General features: G+C 40.6%; 1 protein-coding gene across 1 annotated transcript in view; it reads left to right on the forward strand.

The window, feature by feature from the left end:
• The window catches only part of ABCB7 (ATP binding cassette subfamily B member 7), a 117087-nt gene extending 96470 nt beyond the window's left edge, over positions 1-20617 (forward strand). Inside the window, exons 10-16 of the mRNA XM_063432065.1 lie at positions 1475-1632; positions 2080-2243; positions 3239-3368; positions 8988-9159; positions 11981-12084; positions 16660-16767; positions 18231-20617. Of these exons, the coding sequence (XP_063288135.1) occupies positions 1475-1632; positions 2080-2243; positions 3239-3368; positions 8988-9159; positions 11981-12084; positions 16660-16767; positions 18231-18449 (1055 nt within the window). The 3' untranslated portion in view covers positions 18450-20617. The remainder of the gene's footprint in view (positions 1-1474; positions 1633-2079; positions 2244-3238; positions 3369-8987; positions 9160-11980; positions 12085-16659; positions 16768-18230) is intronic.
• Positions 20618-26691: the final 6074 nt, after the last annotated feature.

Genomic DNA, 26691 nt, shown 5'->3' on the forward strand with positions numbered 1-26691 from the left:
GACTGCTGGCTCATCTTCAGTGTCAGCCGGTATCAGCTGCAGAGCGTGGGGTAAAAGGGACGATCCTGTGCACGTCCCAGCTGTGACCCGGACGAGTCGTGCTGTCAGATGCCATGGTAAGGCCCAGTCCCTGAAGGAATGCCGCGGAGTCTTCTGCGGTGGGAAGCTGATGCGTGTTCCCATCCTTATGGACAATTAGGGCGCGAGAGGGCCCCCATTTGTAGCTGATGTTTGCAGAGCGCAGGATCTTTGTCACCTGTTGAAAGGATCGTCTCCATTCCAGGGTGGAGCGGCATAAGTCCTGCAAGAATTGGAGTTGCATCTCCTCGAACTTGAGGGGTGTTCTGGATTTTATAATGCCCTGCAGGGCCAGCTTGTCGCGAAGCAGTGGGAAACGTATCAGGACGTCTCGGGGCACTCCGGCCGGGGCCCTGTTTGATTTGGTAAGTCTTTAATAGCCGTCTATCTGTATGCTCTTTGCAGAGCGCTGTGGCAGTAGGGTAGTCCATAGCCGGCGTAAGAAATGGAACAGCTTCTGTTCTGTAATTGATTCGGCTATGCCCCTTATTTTAATGTTATTGCGTCTCCTCGCGTCGTCCTGGGCATCCAGTCTGATCTGCATATTTTTGTGTGATGCTTGGAGCTGTAGCAGTAGCTCGTTGGTGCTTGCTTGCTTTTGGGCTAGGGAGGTGGTGCCCTCGTTGGCCTGTATTCTGGCAGTCACCACTGTTATATCCTCTCGTATTACGTTCAAGTCTGCATTGAAAAAGGCTCTTATATTCGACATCAGACCCTTAATATCCCCTTTAGTAGCTGGGGCTGTCAGGTCTTCCCCTCCTTGTGGGCTGATTATGCTCTCCGAGCAGGGGATTTAATCCGGTGCATCCAGAATTTCATCCTCAGAGGATGTGTAGTATGCATCAATTTGCGGCGCCATTTTGGGCCTAGGCCGCGGCTGTAGGAGGTCGGCGATATCGCGGGAGCCGTTCCTGGTAAGGGTTTTGAGCTTCTTTGCTTTCCTCCCCATTGTGAGGTGAGTTGTTGAACCCGATCTCGGGCGGGGTAAGGGTAGGTAGGAGCCCCGAAATCTGCCGTTTAGTATGCCGGCAGCAGGAGCTTAGCCAAAATGCGTCTTCTCTCTTTAGCGTTGAAACCACTCCCCCCCCCCCCCCCCCCCCCCCCCCGTGGACTTATTTTATATCAATTCTTTTAACGCTACTCTATGTTTAAGGCTTCAAACAGCAGGTCATGTAGGTTTTACATGGAATTTTGCAGAATCCAGTCTACTAAAGATTCTTCAAGCTAAAGGTGAAAGTAATTAATTGCTGCTGCTGCTGCAAAAAAAAACTCAAACTAAAACTGACTTTTAGCAACCCGGTAGTTTAGTGAATAGACGCTCTAGAGGCAGATGGATGCTGGAGTTAGTGACATGTCTGTATGATTTTATAATGTGAAATCTTTTCTCTCAATCCAGGTAATTTGACTATTGGAGACCTCGTCATGGTCAACGGGCTCCTATTCCAACTGTCACTACCCTTAAATTTCTTGGGAACTGTGTACAGAGAGACACGGCAAGCGCTCATTGACATGAACACCCTGTTCACTCTTCTGAGTGTTGATACGAAGATAAAAGTGAGTGGCTTTATTTATTAAAGGAAAAACTGTGTGATTTTATGTGTGTAGCATTTATTTTTCCCTTTACTTTTTTTCTGGCTATTACTTAACCTATTCTACCCCTATCTATGAGGCAAGATGCTTAAATATGCGTTTAAAGTTGGTCTCGGGAGTTAACCAGTGGCTTCTGTAGACTAATCCATATTTGCTTTTCTAAAAGCACGTAGTGGCATCTTTTTCTAACATTCTGATATGAGACTTCTGTACTTTTTAGTGTTGGTCACCTGGTTATGATGATCACTTTTTTGTTTTGTGGTGTTACAGTGTTTGCCATTTAATAAATACACATTTGCTCAATTGTTTTTAGTATTTTGGGGGATTGTTATTTATGTTCTGATTGTGTATAATTAGTCGAGAGCTTTTACATTACTGTAATGTTGCTTTTGTCATCTCTTTTCTCTTTAGAACAAAGACTTGGCACCTTCGCTGCTGATCACCCCACAGACTGCTACCATCAGATTTGAAGATGTCTGTTTTGGATACTTGGAAGGACAGCAAGTCCTTGATGGGGTGTCTTTCGAGGTGCCTGCTGGGAAAAAAATAGCAATTGTTGGAGGAAGTGGATCAGGGTGAGGACATGCTTAGAATTTAGAAATATTAATATGGCACCTGTCTCACAGTGATGGATTACAAATACAAAGACTGAGGTCTTTAATATCGCCACTCTTTGTAATCCATCACTGTGAAACAGGTGCCATATAAAGCCTTAGTAACAAGGTGCACAGTTCTGCACAAAACCACATTTGGCTACAGAAATATTTGAGAGAGCGCACCGCATTCCTCTTCCAGCAAAATACAAAAGAAAGTATGTTTATGTGACTAAGAAACTTAGTTGTTGGTGGGTTTTTTTTTTCTTTTTTTCAAGAGTGGGCTTAACCCCTTAAGGACATATGTGACATGTCATGATTCCCTTTTATTCCAGAAGTTTGTATTTATGCAGGCAGTGCGGGTCCTGATTAAAGGGAATTTTTAAAGGAACAATCTATCGTATATAAACAACTGCTAAAAGCACTGTAATGCTGCAAAAACATATTCATATTTAAACATTGAACTTTCTGATTTGATTTGAACTGACTTGAATTTTTTTTTTTTTTATTCCAAATATGTGTAAAATGCAGTTGACTAGAAAGCAGTGAAGTCGCTTGTACTTGTTGACCTCTCTTAATGTAGTATTTAGTACAAAGGTTACGCCAAGCACCATGTCCACTTTGATGTTTTGAAGTCTGCATGTGCAGCTGCAAGAGGTGTAACGCCACCTACAGCAGTGTCATTGGTGCATTGTCAGCTAATTTTATTTGTCCAATGCTCTCAGCCAATGAATGGCAACTGTATTGGCTTCTGCATCCTAAGCAGACCCAGGCAAGAGGGCAAACGGTTGCGAAATGATTTCTCATTAACAGGGATCTGCTTGTAGTAACCCTTTAGTACTAAGTTTGGACCTTCCTCTTCTTTTAAGTGAGTGATGCTTCTCTTCTGTATATCGCCAAACTTTAATGAACTACTCACTAGAAACTTGTTAGTCAATATTCCTTTGTTACTCTATTTTTTTGTTTTTCTCTCCAAGTAAAAGCACCTTGGTCCGACTGCTTTTCCGCTTTTTTGAGCCTCAGAAAGGAAACGTATATGTGGCTGGACAGAACATTCAGAATGTCAGCCTGGAGAGTTTGAGAAAACAAATTGGAGTTGTTCCTCAGGTACTTTGTCACTGATTGATGTAAGGTCATGTTATCAATTTTTAATCACTTATGGGAATCAACTGGGGTCATATCAAGGCGTTGGTGTTTTGTGAGCACAACAGGCATGAAGTCCTCATGCACCTAAACAAGGGCTCATGTCAACACTAACAAGGTTATTTAGTAAAGTAAGAATTTAAATGTCAATATAGGTGAACTGAAAACAGAATTAAGTGGGAGAACTTTTCTGATTCAACTTTCAAATTATTATCGCCATTTATATAGTGCCAACAGATTCTTTAGCGCTTTATAATATTATGAGAGGGGGGATTTAACTATAAATAGGACAATTATAAGAAAACTTACAGGAACGATAGGATGAAGAGGACCCTGCTCAAACAAGCTTACAGTCTATAGGAGGTGGGGTATAAAACACATTAGCACAATAAATAGCAATCAAATAAGGTGGGAGTGAAGCAGAGCTGGAGGAGAGAGTAAAGTGCTGCCCTTTAGGAGAGAGCAAGAGACGGGTATGAAAGGGGTAGATGTTACTCATGGAGGCCATAAGCTTTCCTAAAGAGATGGGTTTTAAGGCACTTCTTAAATGATTGAAGACTAGGGGAGAGTCTGATGGCGGTAGGCAGGCTATTCCATAGGAAGGGAGCTATCCGCGAGAAGTCCTGCAAGCGTGAGTTGGCAGTACGGGTGCGAGCAGCGGACAGGAGAAGGTCACGGGCAGAGCGGAGAGACAGAGACGGGACATACCTATGGATCTGTGAAGAGATATAAGAGGAGCTAGAATTGTTCAGTGCTTTAAAGGTGTGAATTAGTACTTTGAATGGCTTTGACTCCTATAGGATACAGAAAGCCAATGTAAGGACTGGCAGAGGGGTGAGGTGTGAGAGAACCGACTAGAGAGGAAAATCAGTCTGGCGGCAGCATTCATTACAGACTAAAGCGTGGCAATACGGCTTTTGGGAAGACCACTTAGGAGAGGGTTACAATAATCCATGCGGGAGATTACTAGAGCATGGACAAGCTCCTTGGTAGCATCTTGTGTAAGAAAGTGGCGGATGCGGGCTATGTTTTTAAGATGGAATCTACAGGATTTGGCAACATACTGGATGTGAGGCTCAAAGGTGAGGCCAGAATTAAGTATGACGCCAAGACAGAGCGCTTGCAAGAATGGACTTATGTAGATACCACTAACTTGAAGGGAGAGCGAAAGAGGAGGATCAGTATTAGGATAATAAAATGGATGCACTAGCAAATCTTCATAAGCACCCCTTGACTTTGGCTAGGTATATAAACCAAAAAGGTTATGGTGGGGGGGAAAAGTGATTGAAAACCCCTTCCTCATGAAGTCTGTGAATGGTTAATACAATGTTAAACAAAAATATGCACACCAGTCAAGCCATAATTGCGGTAGTAACATCACTGCACATTTGTGATTTCTGTGGGAAAAGCAAGTCTTATGGCTTGACTGGTGTGCAGATTTTTGTTTAACATTGTATTAACCGTCTATATATATATATATATATATATATATATATATATATATATATACACATAGAATGTGACGGCAGATAAGAACCATGCGGCCCATCTAGTCTGCCCAATTTTCTTAATACTTTCATTAGTCCACGGCCTTATCTTATAGTTAGGATAGCCTTATGCCTATCCCACGCATGCTTAAACTCCTTTACTGTGTTAACCTCTACCACTTCAGCTGGAAGGCTATTCCATTCATCCACTACCCTCTCAGTAAAGTAATACTTCCTGATTTTATTTTTAAACCTTTGGCCCTCTAATTTAAGACTATGTCCTCTTGTTGTGGTAGTTTTTCTTCTTTTAAATATAGTCTCCTCCTTTACTGTGTTGATTCCCTTTATGTATTTAAATGTTTCTATCATATCCCCCCTGTCTCGTCTTTCCTCCAAGCTATACATGTTAAGATCCTTTAACCTTTCCTGGTAAGTTTTATTCTGCAATCCATGAACCAGTTTAGTAGCCCTTCTCTGAACTCTCTCTAAGGTATCAATATCCTTCTGAAGATACGGTCTCCAGTACTGCGTACAATACTCCAAGTGAGGTCTCACCAGTGTTCTGTACAATGGCATGAGCACTTTCCTCTTTCTACTGCTAATACCTCTTCCTATACAACCAAGCATTCTGCTAGCATAATACCAGAGTATTGCAGTATGTAATGATACCTTTTTTTATTGGGCTAACATAATATTTCAAAGACAAACTTTCAAGCATTTTCCTCTCTTCGTAAGGTCTGAAGCAATACTTATCAATCTGATGGGGTTTAAATTAACACTTAAAACAACTGATGTTACAGAACACGGGAAGAGGTGGAGCAGCCAGCCTCAGTGCACACTAGACAAACCGGGCCTGGAAACAGATGTATGTTACAAGATGATACCATTGAAACTACTGATATTTACCCTACTTTGTACTTTCCCTCCCCCTTTTGATTCTGTAACCCTCACACCCACCAACCTACGTCTGAAAATCAAAAATAAAGAATTTATAAAAAAACAACTGATGTTAGAGAAAGGGAGGGAGGGGGTGGTAAGTGGGGTGTCATAAATAGCAGAAGATGTGCCTGAAAGTGAAAGGTACCGGCTGGCTGAGAATAGCCAGAAAAAGTTAATAAACAGTGGAGAGTCATTAAGCTAGTTGAAAAGAAAAAGAAAAAAACACACACAAAAAACAAGAAAACAGCAGAGCAGGGCATGCAGGTAAATAGTTGCATATATGTATGTATTTAAATTGATCCAATTATTACACTACACTACACTCACCCCCTCTACCCTTCTCTAATATCAGGTTGATTAGTATTGCTTCAGACCTGAAGAAGAGAGGAAAACTCTGGAAAGCTTGTCTTTGAAATATTATGTCAGTCCAATAAAAAAATGTATCATTACATACTGCAATACTCTGGTATTTTGGCATTTTGTCTACTGGACTAAAAGGCTAATCCAATCTAATTACACTTATATTATATAAATACAAATTATTATTTTTTCATATATTTGTTGCATTTTAGCATTTAGTGCTTATATATACGCACTTCACAGCAGGGAATTGATTTTCTACACTGCATGGCACTTTTTTACTCATTATGGGAGTATATTGTACTGTATCTTTAAGAAGCATTTTGTATCAATGTTGCCCCCTGCAGGATTGATATATATGTATGTTAGGATATATTCTTATTCACATCCTAATACTTTAGATATATAGCAGTATGGTCTATGGTCTATGGTATATAGCTGTTTATAATAGATATTTTTGATTGTATGACAGTACTGTGAATATGGTATTAAGATCCTTACTGTAGACATGCTGTTACTTTTGTGGACTGAGGACACATACTATGAGGTTGTTTTATCATGTTTTAATTTGTTTGATCATCTGGCATTCACCCGGGTGCTCAGGAGCGTCACCTCGTTGCTGGGGAGCTTGTAATCATTTCGGGTAACCCTGGCAATGGATGGTGACGCGAGATCGCTACTTCCGATTTTGGTATATCCACATATGCGCATTTTAGTTAGTGAGACGCCAGGTGTGGAATGCTTCAGGTGATGAGTGTTTTCAATGATTTAATTATCAGTTTGTTTGGTTATATAAACGCCATGATTAACATATGTATTTTGTGCTAAACTGATCCTGATGAAAGCCACAATAGATGGCTGAAACGTCGATGACTTATATCATGTTTTAAAATTTTGGAATAAAGAAGATATTTCATTATACAGACCGTGAGTGCAAGCCTTCCTTTTGTATATTCTATTATTATCTTTGGCTATGGCTTTGATGCACCCGGCATTATATCAATAAATATACTTGAAAGTGTGTGTGCAGGGCACCAATGGATTATATATATATATATATATATATATATATACACACACAAACACATTGTTAGGATAAATCAAAATAGAGGTACTAATTATGTAAAACTCTGCATACATATACAAGGAAAGCAAAAATGAGCACAAAAATAAACATTACAGAATCAACAGACAATAAGAAGTAGCAAGCCTTGTAGTTGGACAACTCTGGATCAGAATACCAAAGCCCTATTATTAGCAGCTATACTGTGCTGGTACCTGGTGCAGGATCCCTCCTGAGTCCAATAATGTAGCATGGGTTGTATAATCTAAAGTTGGGCTGCTTAAAGGGACACCGTATGCACTGTATCTGCTTCATCTCATTAAACTTGTTATAGTGTCTGGAGTTCCCTTTTACTATCATTTCTTTCAGCATTAAACAGTTTTTAATGTTTTAATGCTAAACAAGAGTCCCCGGCAGTCCATCCCCTCTGTGCTGATTTGGCTAATAAGGAAGTATTGGCCTGAGCAGCAAAATGGGCATTTGTGATTGGCTGAGAGTGTCAGCTGACCACTTTTAGCCTGTCAGAGCTCTAACTGACGGTATGAATGGGTATGACAACAAGGAAGTGTGTAATCTCTGCCTTAGCTACACATACAGAAGGGGCTGGACTGTGGGTGGCCAGGGACTCTTATTTTGTTTTCATACTGCACGAACCTGATGCAATACTGAATGGAGGGACAGTGCCAGGGCACAATTCAAAGACATGAAATGGTTATAGTGACTAAAGTGTCCCTTTAATGAGTTGCCTGTCAAAACCTGACAATTTCTCCAGTGTATTTGTATAGTAAGTGGACTTCTACTGTGGGCTAGATTGTGAAACACAGGAGGATAACTCAATAAATTTACATTTTAACCCCCTTCCCCATCAAAAAATATTTTGTATTTCATAAAGATTGAATCTTTATAAAATACACATTTAGACTGTGCTGGAATTGAACTGAAATTCCAACCCAGTCAAGAGCTATATAGAGACAAAGTAGGCACCACTTTGTCTCTGTTTATTTCTCTGTCTTGCGCTTCTAGCCACTGGGCAGAGATACCACGGTCTTGCGGTATCCTACATTGACCTCAATGCGTTACACTCGGTAAAGTGCCAAGTGCTGAAGAGGACCAGCAGGAGAAAGATGGCCGTTCCCTGGAGGGACAGGTTCAGGTAAATCTCACTTGATCTGCTGATCTGATCCCAGTGAGGAAGGTTGGGAGGCCATCAATGCACCTAAATATTTAGATGACTGTCAGGCCATCAGGGTGACCAGCTAAGTGTATAAAGACTCCTTTTCAGGTATAGCAAGTTTGTTTTTTCCTTTTTTTTTTTTTTAAGATTGATAAGGTTCTAGCATGATTTGAAAGCAGAGGTTTGAGGAGCATAGATTTAGACAGCCATCTTTTTCATTAGTCAAGCCACACTCCGTTTACAGAATAATTTTACACATGTTCTTTATTTACATTTTTGACCTTTAGTCAGTCATATTGAAATTGTCAGGAAGATACTAAATTAATTTTAAATTAATTTTGTCTTAAATGTTTCACTGATGTTTTTCCACAAAGAAAATGCAATATTGTATTATTAACGTCTTCATTTACCATTTCACTCAGTCTTCCAGTGCGCAGTCCTGGTTTAGTGCTATATGCAGTAGCAGTGCATGGCGGTCATTCTATTAGCTTTTTAAATGTACATTTAATGTTGTTCATGTACCGCTTAATATAAGTTGTCTTGTGTTTTTCTTCCTTCAGGATGCTGTTCTTTTCCATAACACAATATACTATAATTTGCATTATGGGAATATCAACGCTACCCCCGAGGAAGTATACCATGTTGCAAAGCTAGCAGGACTGCACGATGCCATACTCCGTATGCCTCATGGTTACAACACACAAGTAGGCGAACGAGGACTGAAGTTATCAGGTAATGGCAAAAGAACATTTCTGAATTAGCTATGCAGAGACGGTAGTGACAAAATAGTGGAATACAAACACAATATCTAGTTTTAGACTTCTGTTGCATCTTAATGGAAGGTCTAACTAAATGGCAAAGTCTGTTGGTCATACCATACACCGTAGCTTGACTCAGTGGCACCAGTAAGGCAACGACACGTTTGCAGATGCCAGATGTTCTATATTTGTTGATTTACTAATTATATAGAGCATGCTCAGCAAAAGTTGAAGAAATAAAATGTAGCAATCTATTTTGCAGACCAGGTTTGAGATACTCTGGGCTCTCATTTACACTATCAATATGTTTTGCAAGCATATCTATGCAAAATTTATATAATCATTTGGGCATAAAAAAAAGGAAATTTGGGACGTCACTGGAATCTGTTCACTAAACAACAAAAGGTAACCAGACAGCAGCCGAATGCTGTGTGGTTTTTAGAGTTTGGCTGTTTGAAACCATTTGGCTTTTCACGAATCGAAAATTAGGCTGTTTTTCCAGAATTTGAACTTCTATTTGACCAGATTATCACCCATGGTTACCACAAGCTCAAGGTCTAGATTAACACAAGGGTGTGTTAAGGACAGAATAGGAAGATTTCCAATAACAATCTGTGTGTACATTTTTAAGAGATGAGAGATACTTGAAACTGATAGACATGTTGGAAAACTGTATAATCTGTTTTGCTGTTTTATCATTCAAAGTTTAGTAAAGGGATAACACTTTACAGCATATGAAAACAAAGCCTTTGTATGCGATAAAACATATATAGTAGTATTGAACATATGCATAAATTGAAAGTATAGCACTTTACAGTATGTTAAAATAGTCTAGGTAGGTGAAAAAAAGATACCATACTTGAGCCTTGATTGAATGCGTAATTCACAATGTAATAAAAGAAAAGTGCAGTCTGAAAAATGCTAAAGGATAAACCGAGCGAGAAAAGAAAACATTCTTTAGCATAGAATATATGCGCAATTTAGCACAAAGAAAGTACAGCCTGTTTATGGCTAAAGAACAAACAGGTAACACAGCATTATGTAAGCGAAGGCGAACATGTGGATCAGTAATATGCTATAGGTTGTTTCTACTTTGAATAAGTTTTGTCAAACAAATATAACTAACCAAAATGATTGAAAGAGCAGATATGAGTCACTTCAATGAGGACAATAATACAGTAATTGGTATTACAGTGTAATACAGCAAAATTAAAGCAGAGCCTACTGAGGCCTAGGAAACAAGGTGGCAACACAGTTTTATGTAGGCATACGCAGACGTGTGTCAAATATGGGCATTAACATTGAGCTAGACGCCAGATGTATAACAGGTAACTAACATAAGAACATTGTGAACCCTGGAAAAGTATAATACGCTGTAGGAAATACAATTTTAAATATCTGTGAGTACAATGGGAGCCCTTGGATGGTTAGAAGCATGTTCCTTAGTATGGCGTATGGGCTGGAATATCATGATGTACTGTGTTTCAAAAGAAAAACAAATGTGGTGGTGGAGGGGGGGGTATTAGTGTCATGTTGCCCCAAACCGCTCCCCCCACATTTTGTTTCTTTTGAAACACAGCTCGGCACCATTTCTCCTACCCACCCCCCAAAAAAAATCCTTGATACAGTGGACACTCGGAGGTAAATGCAGTCCACTGGACTCTTCCACCAAGAGACTGCAGACCATTCTCCTCCTGCCTGCAGCTTCTGTTGAGCTTGTATCTCCTAACGCCTCACCTAACGCCGGCCACATTCATAGTCTGCAGGACTCACAGGCTCTGTGGACCTCTACATCCATGTTTCCACAGGGCAGGCAGGTTGTGGTATCCAGGAGCCGGCCAGTAACCCTCCCCCGCCAAGGATAGATGAGCAACAAAACCTGGGCCATCACAACAGCAGCAATGGCTCAGGTTGTGGCCAGGGCTCCAGATCAAGGTCCAGATTAACCACCACTGGCCGGAGGGGGGTAGCGGGACTGTGCCTCAATCCACCTCATATTACAAGCAGTGTAGCTCCATGGTGGTCCGCCTCCCTCTCCCATAAGAGCACAGCAGTAGTCTGCATGTCAGAGCAGTGAAGTTGTAGGCCGTCCAGGCCCCATGCATAAGTATGCCTGAGGTGACAGCAGCCTCGGTGTCTCTGCGTTTCAAGGTTCAATGGAGGGCAGAGGAGTGGGGGGGGGGCACAATTGCAGCGCGAACAAAGATGGCTCCTGCACAGCTCGACAGACTGGTCCTTCCCCCAAAACTGACTCATCTAAGTCTACATACTTGTCTATCTTCATGATGCATTTGATGTGACATATTTGAATCTGACTGATTTGTAAAGACACATACCCAGATATGCCATTGACTGGGATACAGAAAGATGCCATTATAAAGGCAGTAGAGATAAAATACTTTAGACCTGTCTTAATGAAGCACACCCTTCATTATCTCATTACAGTGCTGCCATCTAGAAGGCAGAGTATAAAAATGTAGCGGTCTTCTTCATGTTTATAATAATGACATGTACAATCTGATGAATTACGTAAATATGAGCTGAAAACTCAGTTGGCATGTTTATAATCCAGTTATGACATGCTCTCTCGTCCTCTCATTGGGTAATTGTTTCTGATCTATTACTGTTTGATCCCACCTGTCTTTGCTTTCCAAACCTTGTCTAAACCTTTTCATACTCCATATCCTGTTTTACACTCCACTTGTTGCCTTAACTATTACCCTGTGACTCTACCTCTTATTCCTATGAACAAACAATGTCCATAAATGGCTTTTTTTTTTTTTGTCTTTTTCTAGGTGGTGAGAAACAGCGTGTGGCTATTGCCCGAGCAATGTTGAAGAACCCACCTATCATTCTATACGATGAAGCCACTTCATCCTTGGACTCGATCACTGAAGAGGTAAATTGTTGATCTTGTTTTTTGTCCTGTTACGGGAAGAATTACTCTGGTGGTCATCTTTTAATAAAATGCACAATGTATGTTGCTAGCGTTCGGTTCCATTCGAATGAAGGAAAAGTGCCGAACCAGGGGAACCAGGGAAAACTACTAATGGTGGGTGGGAAGGGTAACTCCCAAATGGGTTCTCGGACCTGGACCATAGTTGGTGGGCAGGAGGCAGACTTCCACACTCCTCCAAGAGTCCGGGGCAAACATTCGTGGGAAGGAGCGTTTGTCACAGGTAGAAGGCTGTTATGTGGTTTCTGAGAAGTGGTTTGCTCCTTCTGCTTGCATCAGTTTAAGCAGTTGGACTAAAAAAGGGAAAGCTAGAGTTCCCAGAATTATCTGCCAACAAGAGCTGAAAGTCAAATGTTAAAAACCTTCAGACCGCATCTAGACAGGTTAGCAGGAGTGTCCAGGCCTGGCGCTACCTGTAAGGCGGACTAGGCAGCCGCCAGGAGCGCCGGCCCCCCTAATGCTGCAGCCGCCCAAGCGCTCTGTAGAGCGCCTCAGGCGGCTGCAGCTTTGCCCGGGCTGGTGCGTCCATGAGGGCGCACTGCCCGGGCGCAGCATGAGGAGAGGAGCTGACAGGAGGGAAGCGTGGCCGAGCGCTGTATAGTCCGCCGGTACAGGGAGCATCTGTCTCCTGTACCCGGCCGGACTAACAGGAAGTGAACACTGAGTGTTCACTTCCTTTTAGTCCGGCCGGGTACAGGAAACAAAAGCTCCCTGTACCCGCGGACCATGATACAGAGCTCGGCCACGCTACAATAGAGGTAGGGGAGGGTGGGGGGAATAAATGGAGGGAGAGGGGGGGGGAGAAATAAATGGAGGGGGGAGAAATAAATGGAGAGGGAGGGAGGGGGGAGAAATAAATGGAGAAGGAGGGAGGGGGGAGAAATAAATGGAGAGGGAGGGAGGGGGGAGAAATAAATGGAGAGGGAGGGAGGGGGAGAAATAAATGGAGAGGGAGGGAGGGGGAGAAATAAATGGAGAGGGAGGGAGGGGGAGAAATAAATGGAGAGAGGGAGGGAGGGGGAGAAATAAATGGAGAGAGGGAGGGAGGGGGGAGAAATAAATGGAGAGAGGGAGGGAGGGGGGAGAAATAAATGGAGAGAGGGAGGGAGGGGGGAGAAATAAATGGAGAGAGGGAGGGAGGGGGGGGAGAAATAAATGGAGAGGGAGGGAGGGGGGGAGAAATAAATGGAGAGGGAGGGGGGGGGAGAAATAAATGGAGAGGGAGGGAGGGGGGGGAGAAATAAATGGAGAGGGAGGGAGGGGGGGAGAAATAAATGGAGAGGGAGGGAGGGGGGGAGAAATAAATGGAGAGGGAGGGAGGGGGGGGAGAAATAAATGGAGAGGGAGGGAGGGGGGGGAGAAATAAATGGAGAGGGAGGGAGGGGGGGGAGAAATAAATGGAGAGGGAGGGGGGGAGAAATAAATGGAGAGGGAGGGGGGGAGAAATAAATGGAGAGGGAGGGGGGGGGGGGAGAAATAAATGGAGAGGGAGGGAGGGGGGGGAGAAATAAATGGAGAGGGAGGGAGGGGGGGAGAAATAAATGGAGAGGGAGGGAGGGGGGGAGAAATAAATGGAGAGGGAGGGAGGGGGGGAGAAATAAATGGAGAGGGAGGGAGGGGGGGAGAAATAAATGGAGAGGGAGGGAGGGGGGAGAAATAAATGGAGGGAGAGGGAGGGGGGGAGAAATAAATGGACAGGGAGGGTGGGGGGAATAAATTGACAAGGAGGGGAATTGACGGGGTTAGGAGGGGGAATGAGAGTGGGGAGGGGAGAAGAGAGTGACAACGGGGGAGAAGAGAGTGACAAGGGGGGGAGAGAAGAGAGTGACGAGGGAGGGAGCGGGGAAGAAGAGATTGACATCCATCACACACACACAATGCACCCCTTGCACACAGAAAAACACACAATGCATTACACACACAACCAATTCAACCCTTACACACAATGCATCCCTTACACACACAGAAACACACAATGCATTCCTTACACACACTCAATGCACCCCTTACACACACTCAATGCACCCCTTACAGACGCACACACTGCATCCCGTACATACACAGAAACACACATTGCAGCCCTTACACATACAAACACAGATTCACACAATGCATTCCTTACACACATATCGGGACATCCCTTACTCCTGTGAACAAACTAATTGGTGGAACATGAAGGTGGACCCTGGGGCCCAGACCTTGATCTGTGTAAAGGGCCTTAAAAAATGGAGCTGCTTTCTGTTCTCCCAGAACACAAACAGCCTCCAGAGAGCCTGTTCTACAACAGACGAGTGGAGCCAGACTGCAGCTAGAGCCCATCACCATCCTTATCTGATTGTAAGTAGGCAATCTAGTATATTATTCGTGGCACTAATATCTAATTTACCTCACATTAAAGGGACACTTTAGTCCCCAGAACCACTGCAGCTTAATGTAGTGGTTCTGGTGTCTATAGCCTGTCCTTGCAGGCCTTTTAATGTAAACACGGCGGCACTGCAGCAATTGCGTTAGTTAACATGGAGCATTGTGATGTCATATGGGGGGGGGGGGGGCAAACTTTACTTTTGCCTAGGGCGGCAAAAATCCTTGCACCGGCCCTGGGAGTGTCTGTACTCTGTAATGTTTCTTGTCAATGTTTATCGTCATGTTAACCTGCACATATGTGCTAAATACCTTTACCAGTCCACTTAAATATTGGTGTTGGCACAGCACCTATGCAGAATTAAACCACTTCCAGTATCTGAACAGAGCCACGTTGAGATGGAGAATTTCAAAGTTTTGTTAAGACAGACAAAATGTTATAGTTGTATGTCCGAGCTTACTCGGAAATGTCCCGATAAAATCTCACTCAATTATTAAATAATGTATTCCTATGTTATTGTCATTTGTTTTCTACTTTAAAGACCAGTCAGCGGAAGTTAAAATGTGAATGCTGTCATGTTGGATTTTGGACAGCATGGCAGGGATTTAACTGGCCTACACATGCTAAGATGCATGTGAAGAACTTCATGGAATGGGCTTGTACGAGTGCTCTCAATGCCACACTTGTATTGTGATTATTGGGTGTATTGGGATTATATTTGCCGTCTCCAAAATGTCTTGGAATGTCATCTTTATGTTGATCTACTTTAAAATCCCACCATAAGGGATTAATTCCACAAGGGATTATTGCCTTAAACAAAGTTACATATTCAAGAAAATAATTTTAAGACCTCTCATGTTAAAGAGTAAAATCTGCAAAAATATTTTCAGTTTTAAAGTGAATTCAAAGCACCAAAAGAACTTTAGTGTAAAGGGACCCTCTATGCTCCAAAACCTCTACAGCTTAATGCAGCAAAATGTCTCCGCAGTATAAACACTGTGTTTTCTCATCTCACAGCGGCTTTTTGTCCGTGATAAAAGTTAAATTGACAACTCAGGACAAAAAAACTTCTTCTAACATGGAAACCTGCTGAGAGCTCAGTTTGAAAATTAAACATGGAGCCTGTGAGAGTCACAACTAGGGGAGGTGTGACTATGGCTGCATAAACACAGTGATTTAATTTTTAAAAAGTGAGTACTACGACTGCAGGGAACAGAGAATAGCGAATGCCTTATAACAATCTCCAGACAATTTATGTTGTTAAACAACATCCTTAAATAATTTAAATAAAAAGGAGACAATTATATGCCCTGTAAGATTGATTTGAAAATTAAACATGGAGGCTGTGTGAGTCACAGCCAGGGCGCCTGTGTTACTTGGACTGAATAAACACAATGATTTAACAACTAAATGGCAGAGAATTGAGCAGTAAGAGTGCAAGGGCATGATCTATACACTAAAACTGCTTCATAACACTAAAGTTGTTTTGGTGCTTAGTGTACCTTTAAAGGTTTCAATGCATAAGCATGTAATGCTTTTTTTGTTGGTTTTTAGACAGTGCTGCCCCTTTAAAAACAGATGCATAATGTTAGGAGATATGTTCTGGGAATGGGATTCAAACATGAATTTGTATGGTTTTCACCATCTGCTCTCATCTCAATAACCAAGAGCTGGGCTTTTCTTTTCTGTTTGGGCTCTTGTTTTGTTTAGGAAGCTTTGCATATGAAGTAATGTGTTTGGTGCTGCACATGCAAATAACAATCTACACTTGTAATTGATAAATACTGTACACAAACTGTGGTCAGATGTAAAGCCGGATGCTTGGATTGTAATGCATAAGTGTTCTGCTTAATAATTTAAGATGCTGGCTTCACGTGGGAATTCAGACGTGTGGTTGCCGTGACCCTCTTTCAGGTCTCTGCTGCATGTTAACCCCTGTGTTTCTTAAAAAACCTGGAGCACATCAAGTGTTATACAGGACAATAGTGTTCCTAAATCCAGTAACCATGTTATAAAACCAGTACAATCTCCGATGCAGCTTCTGTTTTGTAGGTATTTACAGAGCTGTGGGTTATATAGTTTCTAAATACAATGAATGTAGTACAAACTCTGTACAGTACTCTGTAATTGCTTTGTTTTTTATGTTTTTCACACAGAACATTTTAAGCTCAATGCGAGATATAGTGAAGCACCGGACCTCTGTATTCATTGCACATCGACTGTCCACCATTGTTGATGCTGATGAAATAATCGTACTGGATAAAGTAAGTCTTAAGTACCTGGTCTACACACAAACACACACACACTTCACATAAAAACAGAACTTAGTTCTATTAGAATATTATTTTAATCATTTTAAGATTATTATTGTCGGCGCAATGTTTTTGACCTTCATGTTGGGTATCTTTTTGAAGGCTTGGCTGTAGTAAATATGATATAAAATGTGCTTTGTGTTTAATACTGCCTTGCACAATATACATTTTACTATCTCTGTATTGTAAAACTACACGACACCTGACTGAGATCAGCCTAAAGCAACATGAATACAATGTGCATAAAGCTATGATTTTTCAGTATTGTAGAAATTGATTCTATTTTTATGATCAGAGTGCTCCTTTGTTGAATCAGAATGGTGTTTTATTTTTGTTTCTTCATTATTCTTTAAATTAATTCCAATTTGTTTACACCTTATTACCCCCCTTTATTTTTTTAATCTGAAAAATCAATTCCAAAGGCTGGCTCATTATTTTTAATCTGAAAAAAACATTGTCTGGCATCACGTTATCATGTTTGTTTATTGTATAATTATGCTGGAAATGTCATCATTTGCAAGGAAAATGATGACCGTGGTCTCAGATTAGCATCTTAAATTGCAAAAATAAATACCATGCATATGCTACTTTTCATTTTAGGTTATTAAAGAAAAATTTAGAAAAGGGCCACATTGATCTAATCTGCCTTTTATAGTGTTATCTTCTGGTTTCTTCTATTTGTATTTTGATAAAATACATTTAAAATATTATATTAGTAAAAGACTACGTGTTGCAGTTATTTAGAGGGTTAATCAGGCATCACAACCACTACAGCCTGCTGTTGCCATTCCGTGGTAATGGGGCAAGCAATGGATTGGACCAGGTTATCTCTCAGGCTGGCTGAGCGACATCGGACTTCTGCAGAGCAGATGAATCATGATATTGATGTTTGTTTGTTTTTTTTGTTTTCTTTTAATTTAAAATAATCAGCTGCTTTGCCTAAAAAGAAAGTAGTATAGTAGTATAGTTTTCTGCCAGGCTACTTAGAGAGGGGTGCACCCCATTTAACTAGTGGGAGGGGGTGTTGAGGAACAGAACTTTGCTGCATACCCCCTCTGTATTATGTATATAGCCATCCAGGATTTTTTTTTAGCTCTGTTTTCTTTGAGATCATGGATTGCACAAGCAACCAGCAACATGCTGTTCATGAGTTGAAAGAAAGGAAAGTACATATCCACACCTCACCATTCGTTTTACTTTGGGCTCAAGCCCCAGGTGTTTCCAGACCTTAACAACACCCCTGCTTATACCTGCACAATGTGTATTGCTACATTTATAATTTAGATTAGAAAGAGAACCCAGATGTGCCATTGTCATGATGCAGGTGAACATTGTTTTTATAGTGACTCCCAGTTCACTTGTTTGTTTTTTCTTATGTAATGCAAACCATTGATTTCTTTGTTTGACTCTGGCAGGGAAAGGTGGCAGAGAGGGGAACACACTTTGAACTCTTAGCCAATCCTGGCAGCCTGTACTCAGAACTATGGCACACTCAGAGTAACAGAGTCCTGAACAGCAACAGCAGCCAGAACACAGTGCAGAGCAATCCGCATGTGTCCAAAGAAGATGAAAGAAAAAAGTTGCAAGAAGAGATCATCAACAGCGTCAAGGGCTGCGGTAACTGCTCCTGCTAATCCAGGATTGGTCGCGACAACCCGAAATATCCCAACTGCCATGAACTTCTCTCTTTTACTTGACTGCTCTTTCCCACCCTCACTGTATCTTCCGTTATTTCTTTTAGTTTTTCTTTCTCTGTCTGTGGATTTTCTCACCTGGAATATTCTTTACACTGTCAGAATTGTTGCTTTCCGTGTATTTCTTATGTCATTTCCTCCCCTTTCCTAATTTGTCCAGTGAGTTTGCTTTCTGACGTGGTTTCTCTCTCAGCTGCTATTTGATAAACTATTCTTTGTCTTCGTTGGGTTATACAGCAAATATCCTAACAGTTTTCTTTGTTAGACAAATTGAGAAAAACACTGTTCCCCCGAATAATCATCATAATCATCAATTTGTATATGAGCTGTAAAAGAAACTTGTAATTTTGGTAAACTTTTAACATTTGATGAGCTGTACTTTTGGAAAATACTTCCCATACAGTATATTTTTATTATTAAACACATGGCCAACTTAATGTTTTGAGGAGTGAGGTTTGTTTTTGCGTGGAAGACTGAGCCCCTGTTTAGTGTGCTTGAATCTAGTCCAGTAAAACCATCAAATTTCCTTTATGGAAGACATACTATGTGCATACGTAAACCAGCAGGCATATCTTATTATAACAGAGTACGAGTTTTCTTTTATTGAATTAGCTTTGAGAGACTTTAGAGGCTTACGATCAGAGGTTTAGACACACATATACAGTGTCCTCTCCTTTGTTGTCTTTTTGTTTTTCTTTAAATATTTAGTCATTTATATATCAAGGTTTTAACACAAACAATTTGTTTGAAAGCCTTTCCACATTGTGAACTTTAGAACCAACATGTTTTGTGGCCTAATAAAAAACACTATTCACGCTTCTACAAACAGTGGGTTAACTACGCTGGTGTCATCATCCGATGAATCTATTGAGCAGGAGAGGGATTCCATTCAATATCTAATAGCAGTGTTCGGTTTGTCCCATGCCCTCAAGGGTCTTTCTATCATTGCTAGGGGTCCAAAGAGCCTGAAAGAAAAGAAAATGACCTTAATCATTTTAAGTCATGTAACATACGTCAGTGGAGTTTATAATGTGATCTCCATCTAAATCCACATTCTCAATCTTTATTTCCCAAATGACCCACTGACATCTCTTCTGTCTTCATACATTCTTCATTTTCCTTATTTGCTGCTCTTCTAACACATGAGAATCCAGCTTCACTTGTCTGCCTGTCTTGTACTGCAAATCATTTCAGGAAAAGACAGATGAGAGAACTGTCCTTGTGATGTATTTATTTCTTAGCGTACTAATGTATATGGCAGTACTTTATATTTTTTTTGATAGGTGACAAATATTTTTAATAATAACAAAAATATATCAATGCTGTGATTTTTTTTTTTGATTTTTTTATTTTTATTTTTTCCTCAAATTTATGCTATGATTGAAAGCTCCAAAACAAAAATTGCATTTGCCAAATAAAATGCCGTTCCTAAATCTTAGGGAGGGTGACAGTTTCAGAGTGGCTTCAAGACCTGTCAGTTTACAACAAATATTCAGATATCTGTTCTATTTTCATCAGAATGAGCAAAATAAAATATTATAACAAATTGGCTATGCATCGTAATTACCAAAAACACTGTACAGTAGACAAACTGTACATTCATTTGATATGTAGTTGTCACACTCTGCGTGTTGATAGTGTACATTAGACCAAATTTTCTGCAAATCTTATTCAGTTCTATTACACTGCATTTTGCCAGAGAAAATGTTAAAGATCCCCTCCTTCCCTACCGATTAGTGAATGTATGTGATTGCGATCCAAGCACCTATATAACAAAGAATTGATAAAAGAGAGCAATGCTCTCTTGTATTTATCTTTAATAGCAGGGAATAGGTAACCTTCTCATGGGTTTTTTTTCATGTTCAGACTGTACCTGCAAATGCCACCAAACCAGAAATAATTTGAGTTAATATAACCTTCATTCTTGGATATCTTCTCAGTTTGTTTTTCTTGTTTGTTCTTTTTAACTTATTAAAATGGTACCTTTATGTACTGTAAATCTTATAATATATAAAGTGTACAGTAAAATTAATTTCCTCTGGTTATGTTGGATTTGGGAGCTGCAAAAAATGTTTTAGAAAATAATTAAAAGTCTTTTTTAAACCTGACTTTCCATTTGCTGTCTTATTAACCTGTGTGCTAAATAAATGATTTACTTTTTCAGTAAAGTCTGTTGACTGTTTCTAAACATCAGACAGCAAGGAGCATTGAAGGTATATAGAAATACAAAATATATAGTACATTTATTTCTAAATATTGGATGGCCTCAGTACAGCTCTGCAACCCATCCTTTTTATAAAGGAATAATGATGTAATAACAAAGTGGTACATAGCAAAAGGGATATCTGTGGCAATTACACCATTGATTTACACGCTTAAAATCTTCTATAACTTGCGTTAACCTTTTTTTATATATATATATAAAGATTCTCCTTTTTTCCTTATGAATTTACATGAAAGATTTTGCAAATTACATCACAATCCAGTTGTATAAAGATTACAAAATAGGATTATTGAGGGTTATGTATAAAAAGTGTCATGTTCTGAAAAGGGAGATGAGTCACCAGTGGAACATGCCTGATGTATCCCTGGTTTCCATTATTATCTCCCCACTTTTAGTACTTTAGATCTCTTCTAGAACAATATACATAACTCCAATTGTTTTATTTTTCATCCTTTTCTGCATGCCTTCTCGATGCTAACGACAAGGTCTAAAGAACAGAGTATAACAGGACAGGAAGCTAAAGTGAATGCTACCAGTTCCAGCATAAATAAGTTTGTGTCTGTACATTTAATTTTTCACAAATATATATTTGTTCCCCTTTAAGTATCATATTCCTAAATGGAATGAGCCACGCAATGCTTGTAGTGTACAATGAAGCTGTCAAAGCTAAATAATCAGGATATTACAAACAGATGTGTATGGATCAGATTATCATATTAAACTCATGTTTGGTCTTTGGGGGTTTCACATTCCTTGATTTAGTGCATCAATAGATGGGTTTATGGGGCATTTTGTGTGTTTTTTAAATTTATTTTTTTAACAAAAGATCTGTTATAGTAAATGTATTGGGGAAAGAAATACATAATGTAAATGGTGTACCCATGTTTTTCTTTGTTTTTTTGTTTTTTAAATATCTTCTAGATCAGTTACTCTAGAGTCTAGACGCTTTAGTGTGTTTGTGGTTAACGATAAGGGCTGATGCTGCAGCACACACTTTGATGTCTATTTTTTCTTTCTTTTCTTTTGGTTCCTTATAGTATTGCATTTAGCTTATTATTTTGTGTTAATATTCTATTAGTGCTGCTAAGGTTTGGTACTTTTCCTATGGAGTTGGGATTATCTTTCTTGATACTTGATTGAGTGTTCAATTAAGTCACTTCATGACAGGATATTTCTGGGGGGGCTAGCTTTTTTTAAGGGGTGCCCTTGAAGGCACAGCAGCATAGTACAGTGCACATGGTGTTTTCCTTCCTTTTTATCCATATCCCTAGCTGCATCGACCACTTAGCAGTTCAGCTAATATTCCCTCCTTTACTTTTAGACACATACTTATATAAGTGATACTTTGTTACTATTCTCTAGGTCTCTGGTTCCCAACCCAGTCCTAAAGTACCCCCTAGCAGTGCAGGATTTAGGAATTATTTAATTGTGTCTAAGATGTTTTTTCTCTCCGGTGTTGCTCATTCGTTTACGTGAGAATCTTTACCTAAATGTACAATGGTGGTGTCCATTGTTCAAGTGCTCGGGCACCTCTCTGAGCGTGTGGTTACGGTAAAACAAGAGGGTTTTAAAATGTTATGTATATAAAGATCATCAGTTTTGTTAATAGTCCTCAGCCTATTCAGAGTACATTCTGCAACCGGTACAAGAACTCCGTCAAGCCTTTATCAAAATGACATTGTGAATAAGTATTTATATTGATTGTTGATTCTATTACATATTTTGGCATTTATCTCTCCTTTTTGTATAACGATGTTCAGTTTGAGGTGATCTGTACTCACCAGATCTCCTTCTCAGAATGTAGAACACCAGAGAGACACTCCGGTAGTGTCTGGGGGCTTAACCCCTGTGTATATATAGAATGAATATTACAATCCAATTCTATCTCTCCTTTTTGTCCTCTTTATTTACAGGCCTGGCACACTACAACTGACTTTTTCCATTCTGTAATATGCTATTTCTAATTTTCTCACTATCACTGTATATGGCCTTTTGTGCCCCATACACAAATATTAAGACTTTGCCTGGAGTTGTGGAAGGGGTTTAATTATCTTTTTAAAGGTACTCCTCACCTTCTTCTGTACCATCTCTGGTCTAGCGATTTGCATGTCCTCTCCCTCTATTCACTCAATATACCTTTATACACCTTAAGGGTGGGCCCTCTTTATTTAGAGACCTACCTACCGCATCGTCACTTCCGGCACACCACAACTGACTTTTTCCATTCTGTGTTATGCTATTCCTAACTTTCTCACTATCACTCTATACGGCCTTTTTTAAACCAGCGCGCAAGCACTTTTTAACAAATATACAAACCAATATAAAGTAAGAAAATGTTTATAAACTTTCTATAAACTTGGTCAGATTGCATTGTTGGGCACACCTCTCAGCTAGGGGATTTACTTCAGCCTCCCCTCCCTCTTATCCCTCCCTCTTATCCCTCCCTCTTATCCGTCATATTCGTTTCAGACCAGTCCACCAAAGAGAGAAACCGGACAATAGCCTGCTCTGCATAAATCACCCTCCTTCTCCCTCTCTCAGGATGTTGCAAGTTACATGTGACCATGTGTAAATCTGGCATGCACTTTTCCAGCATTCATAGGGATAGGACACTGGTTAGGGAAGTGTGTCACCCTGCAGTGGGGTTCGAAAGTTAAAGAAAGAAGAAGCAAGTGAATATGAAAAGAAATCCTATATACTTGTTGTGTTTTTTTCAGCCTGCTGTGTGAGCAGCTGTCTAAGTCAAAACTAAAGCTTTTAAATAAGACAACTGTCTAAAAGTGATGCATGTGTCTTTAATGTTTAACACGTAGTCTATGTAATCCGGAGGTTCTACCCAGATATTTTGTACAGTGGGATATATAACTGAAACGGTGAGCTATTTTTTGTTATTTTATTTTTTTTCAAAAGATGACACACCATCATTAACAGGGCTATTCACTAAAGTGAGTATTGCAATTCCCACTTTAGCGAATAACTATGTATATGTGGTATATAGTTCAGTGCTTCTTAAAGGGACACTATACTCCCCAAAACAACTTTAGTTTAATGAAGCTTTTTTTTTTTGTGTATAGATCATGCCTCTAAAGTCTCACTGCTCAATTCTCTGCAATTTAGGCGTTAAAACACTTTTGTTTCTGTTTATGCAGCCCTAGCCACACCTTCCCTGGCAAAATGGTTTATTTTTCAATCAGATGTTACTTATTTTAAAAGTTATCTCCTGCTCTGTAAATTGAACTTTAATTACATACAGGAGCCATATAGGCTCTCTAGCAAGCTATAAACTGGACAGGAGATAAGGAATTCTAAATTAAAGGACCACTCTAGGCACCCAGACCACTTCAGCTTAATGAGGTGGTCTGGGTGCCAGGTCCTTCTAGGGTTAACCCATTTTTTCATAAACATAGCAGTTTCAGAGAAACTGCTATGTTTGTGAATGGGTTAAGCCTTCCCCTATTTCCTCTAGTGGCTGTCTCATTGACAGCCGCTAGAGGCGCTTGCGTGATTCTCACTGTGAAAATCACAGTGAGAGCACGCAAGCGTCCATAGGAAAGCATTATGAATGCTTTCCTATGTGACCGGCTGAATGCGCGCGCAGCTCTTGCCGCGTGTGCGCATTCAGCCGACGGGGAGGAGAAGAGGCGGATCGGAGGAGGAGAGCTCTCCGCCCAGCGCTGGAAAAAGGTAAGATTTAACCCCTTTCCCCTTTCCAGAGCCGGGCGGGAGGGGGTCCCTGAGGGTGGGGGCACCCTCAGGGCACTCTAGTGCCAGGAAAACGAGTATGTTTTCCTGGCACTAGAGTGGTCCTTTAAACAGAATTTTCAATAAAAGTGTAAACATTAAATTACTTTTTACAGGGAGTGTTTAGAAAAGCTCTGTAAGTCACATGCAGGGTACGTGTGGCTAGGGCAGCATAAACAAAGTGATTTAACTCCTAAATGGCAGAGAGTTGAGTAGTGAGGCTGCAGGGGCATGTTCTATACACCAAAACTGCTTCATTAAGCTAAACTTCTTTTAATGACCATAGTGTCCCTTTAACTTTTTATCTAATCAGATCACTAACAATGTTTTTTCTTGCCAAACTACCCCAAATATTAGTCATTCATACAGCAAATAATCCATGTTAACACTTATATTAAATACATTGCACCCCCACTTGGTACACTTAGTGAAAACTTATACCTCTTTGTAGTTTTGTAAACTATGCTGCGCAGCTTTGTATAAATAAACCAAAGTAAGAAGACAATAAGTGTTTCACTTATCAAACAGTATAACCAAAATATTGGAACACTGGTCATCTTTCTACAAGTCAGTTTAGTTAATAAGTCCCTTAGAAACAGATAACAGGCAGTGAAAGAAGTGAGTGAGGTATGCCAGCTAACAACAAAAGATGGCAAACAAATTGTGTGCATTGTCACAGCCTCATTATTGTATACCATGTTTTCATGTTTCAGTGTTATAGGTCTGCAAAGTTCATATTTGGGAGAACAAAACTTTATAGTGGCAAGAGGAGCAAAGTAATATCTCCCCATTGCCCAGTGGCTGAACTAAGTGTTGAAATGGTCTCTATTGTACTTCTGCATTTCCAGAAGACCCACTTCACTAAATTGTTATTGAGCATATTGCCAATTAGGCATTATACGAAGTAAGTTCAGGGGTGGACTGACCATTCTGGCATTTGGACCCAGACCAAAGAGTCAATACTGGGAGGGGTCCAGCAGCTTGCTCAATGTGCCCCCAAGTGCTGGGCCCTTTATATAGCTTTCCCTGCCCTAACATGAATGTGGCCACCTTCACAGCTAAAGCTGCACATGGCGACGGTTGATGGAGGTTTAAGCAGCCATAAATAGACTCCTGGGCAATGAGAGTGCTGGTGCTGGCTTCCAGGAGATGGGAAGAGTATCCTACATCTAGTGTCTTGATTTCATTGAGGATCGATTCCTGGTCTCCATTTAGAGGGTCCCACTGAAAATCATTGCCATCCTGGGCACAGATAGGACAGAGTATACAAGGGGAACAAGGGAGCACTGACAGATTGTAATCTCAGTTAAAGGACAACTATAGGCACCCAGACCACTTCAGCTAGGATTAACCCTTTTTTCTATAAACATAGCAGTTTCAGAGAAACTGCTATGTTTATAAATGGGTTAATCCAGCCTCTAGAGGCTGTCTCATTGACAGCCGCTAGAGGGCTTCCGCGCTTCTCACTGTGAAAATCACAGTGAGAAGACGCCAGCGTCCATAGGAAAGCATTGATAATGCTTTCCTATGAGACTGGCTGAATGCGCGTGCGGCTCTTGCCGCGCATGCGCATTCAGCCGGAGAGGAGGAGGAGAGCTCCCCGCCCGGCGCTGGAATAAGAGGTACGTTTAACCCCTTCCTCTCCATCCAGCCCGGCGGGAGGGGGACCCTGAGGGTGGGGGCACCCTCAGGGCACTATAGTGCCAGGAAAACGAGTGTTTTCCTGGAACTATAGTGGTCCTTTAAGAGGGAAGACTGGAAGTCTTGGGAATGTGTGGGGGGGGAGGGAGGGTAAAAATTACAAAAATATTCACAAAGATTGTGAGTATTTTGTAAAAGCAGAATCCTTGTAAAAAATCCTCACATTGACTGTACCGGAATTCCATTAAATTTCTAACAGTCAAAACAATATTGTAAAAGAAAGTAGGGACTAATCTTCTGTCCATAGCAATGGCTGTGAAAATCAAGCGGATAGCAAGGTTTAGTCTATGGAGGCTTCTGTGGGGCAACTCTTAGAAGAGGATGAAGCACCAGGAGCTGCAGACAAAAGATACCTCCTGCAGTGGACAGAGCTGCTTAAATGGGAAATTTAAAGAAAAACTCAAACCACCATTACCACTGCCGCTTGTGATTATGCTACCAGGAAAGCCCTGGTGCACCCCGATTGTAATTATCAAAACAGTTTTTTTTTGTTTGTTTTTTTGTTTTGTTTTTTGC

The sequence above is a fragment of the Pelobates fuscus genome, chromosome 9 (assembly GCF_036172605.1).
Source record: "Pelobates fuscus isolate aPelFus1 chromosome 9, aPelFus1.pri, whole genome shotgun sequence".
Lineage (NCBI taxonomy): Eukaryota > Metazoa > Chordata > Amphibia > Anura > Pelobatidae > Pelobates > Pelobates fuscus.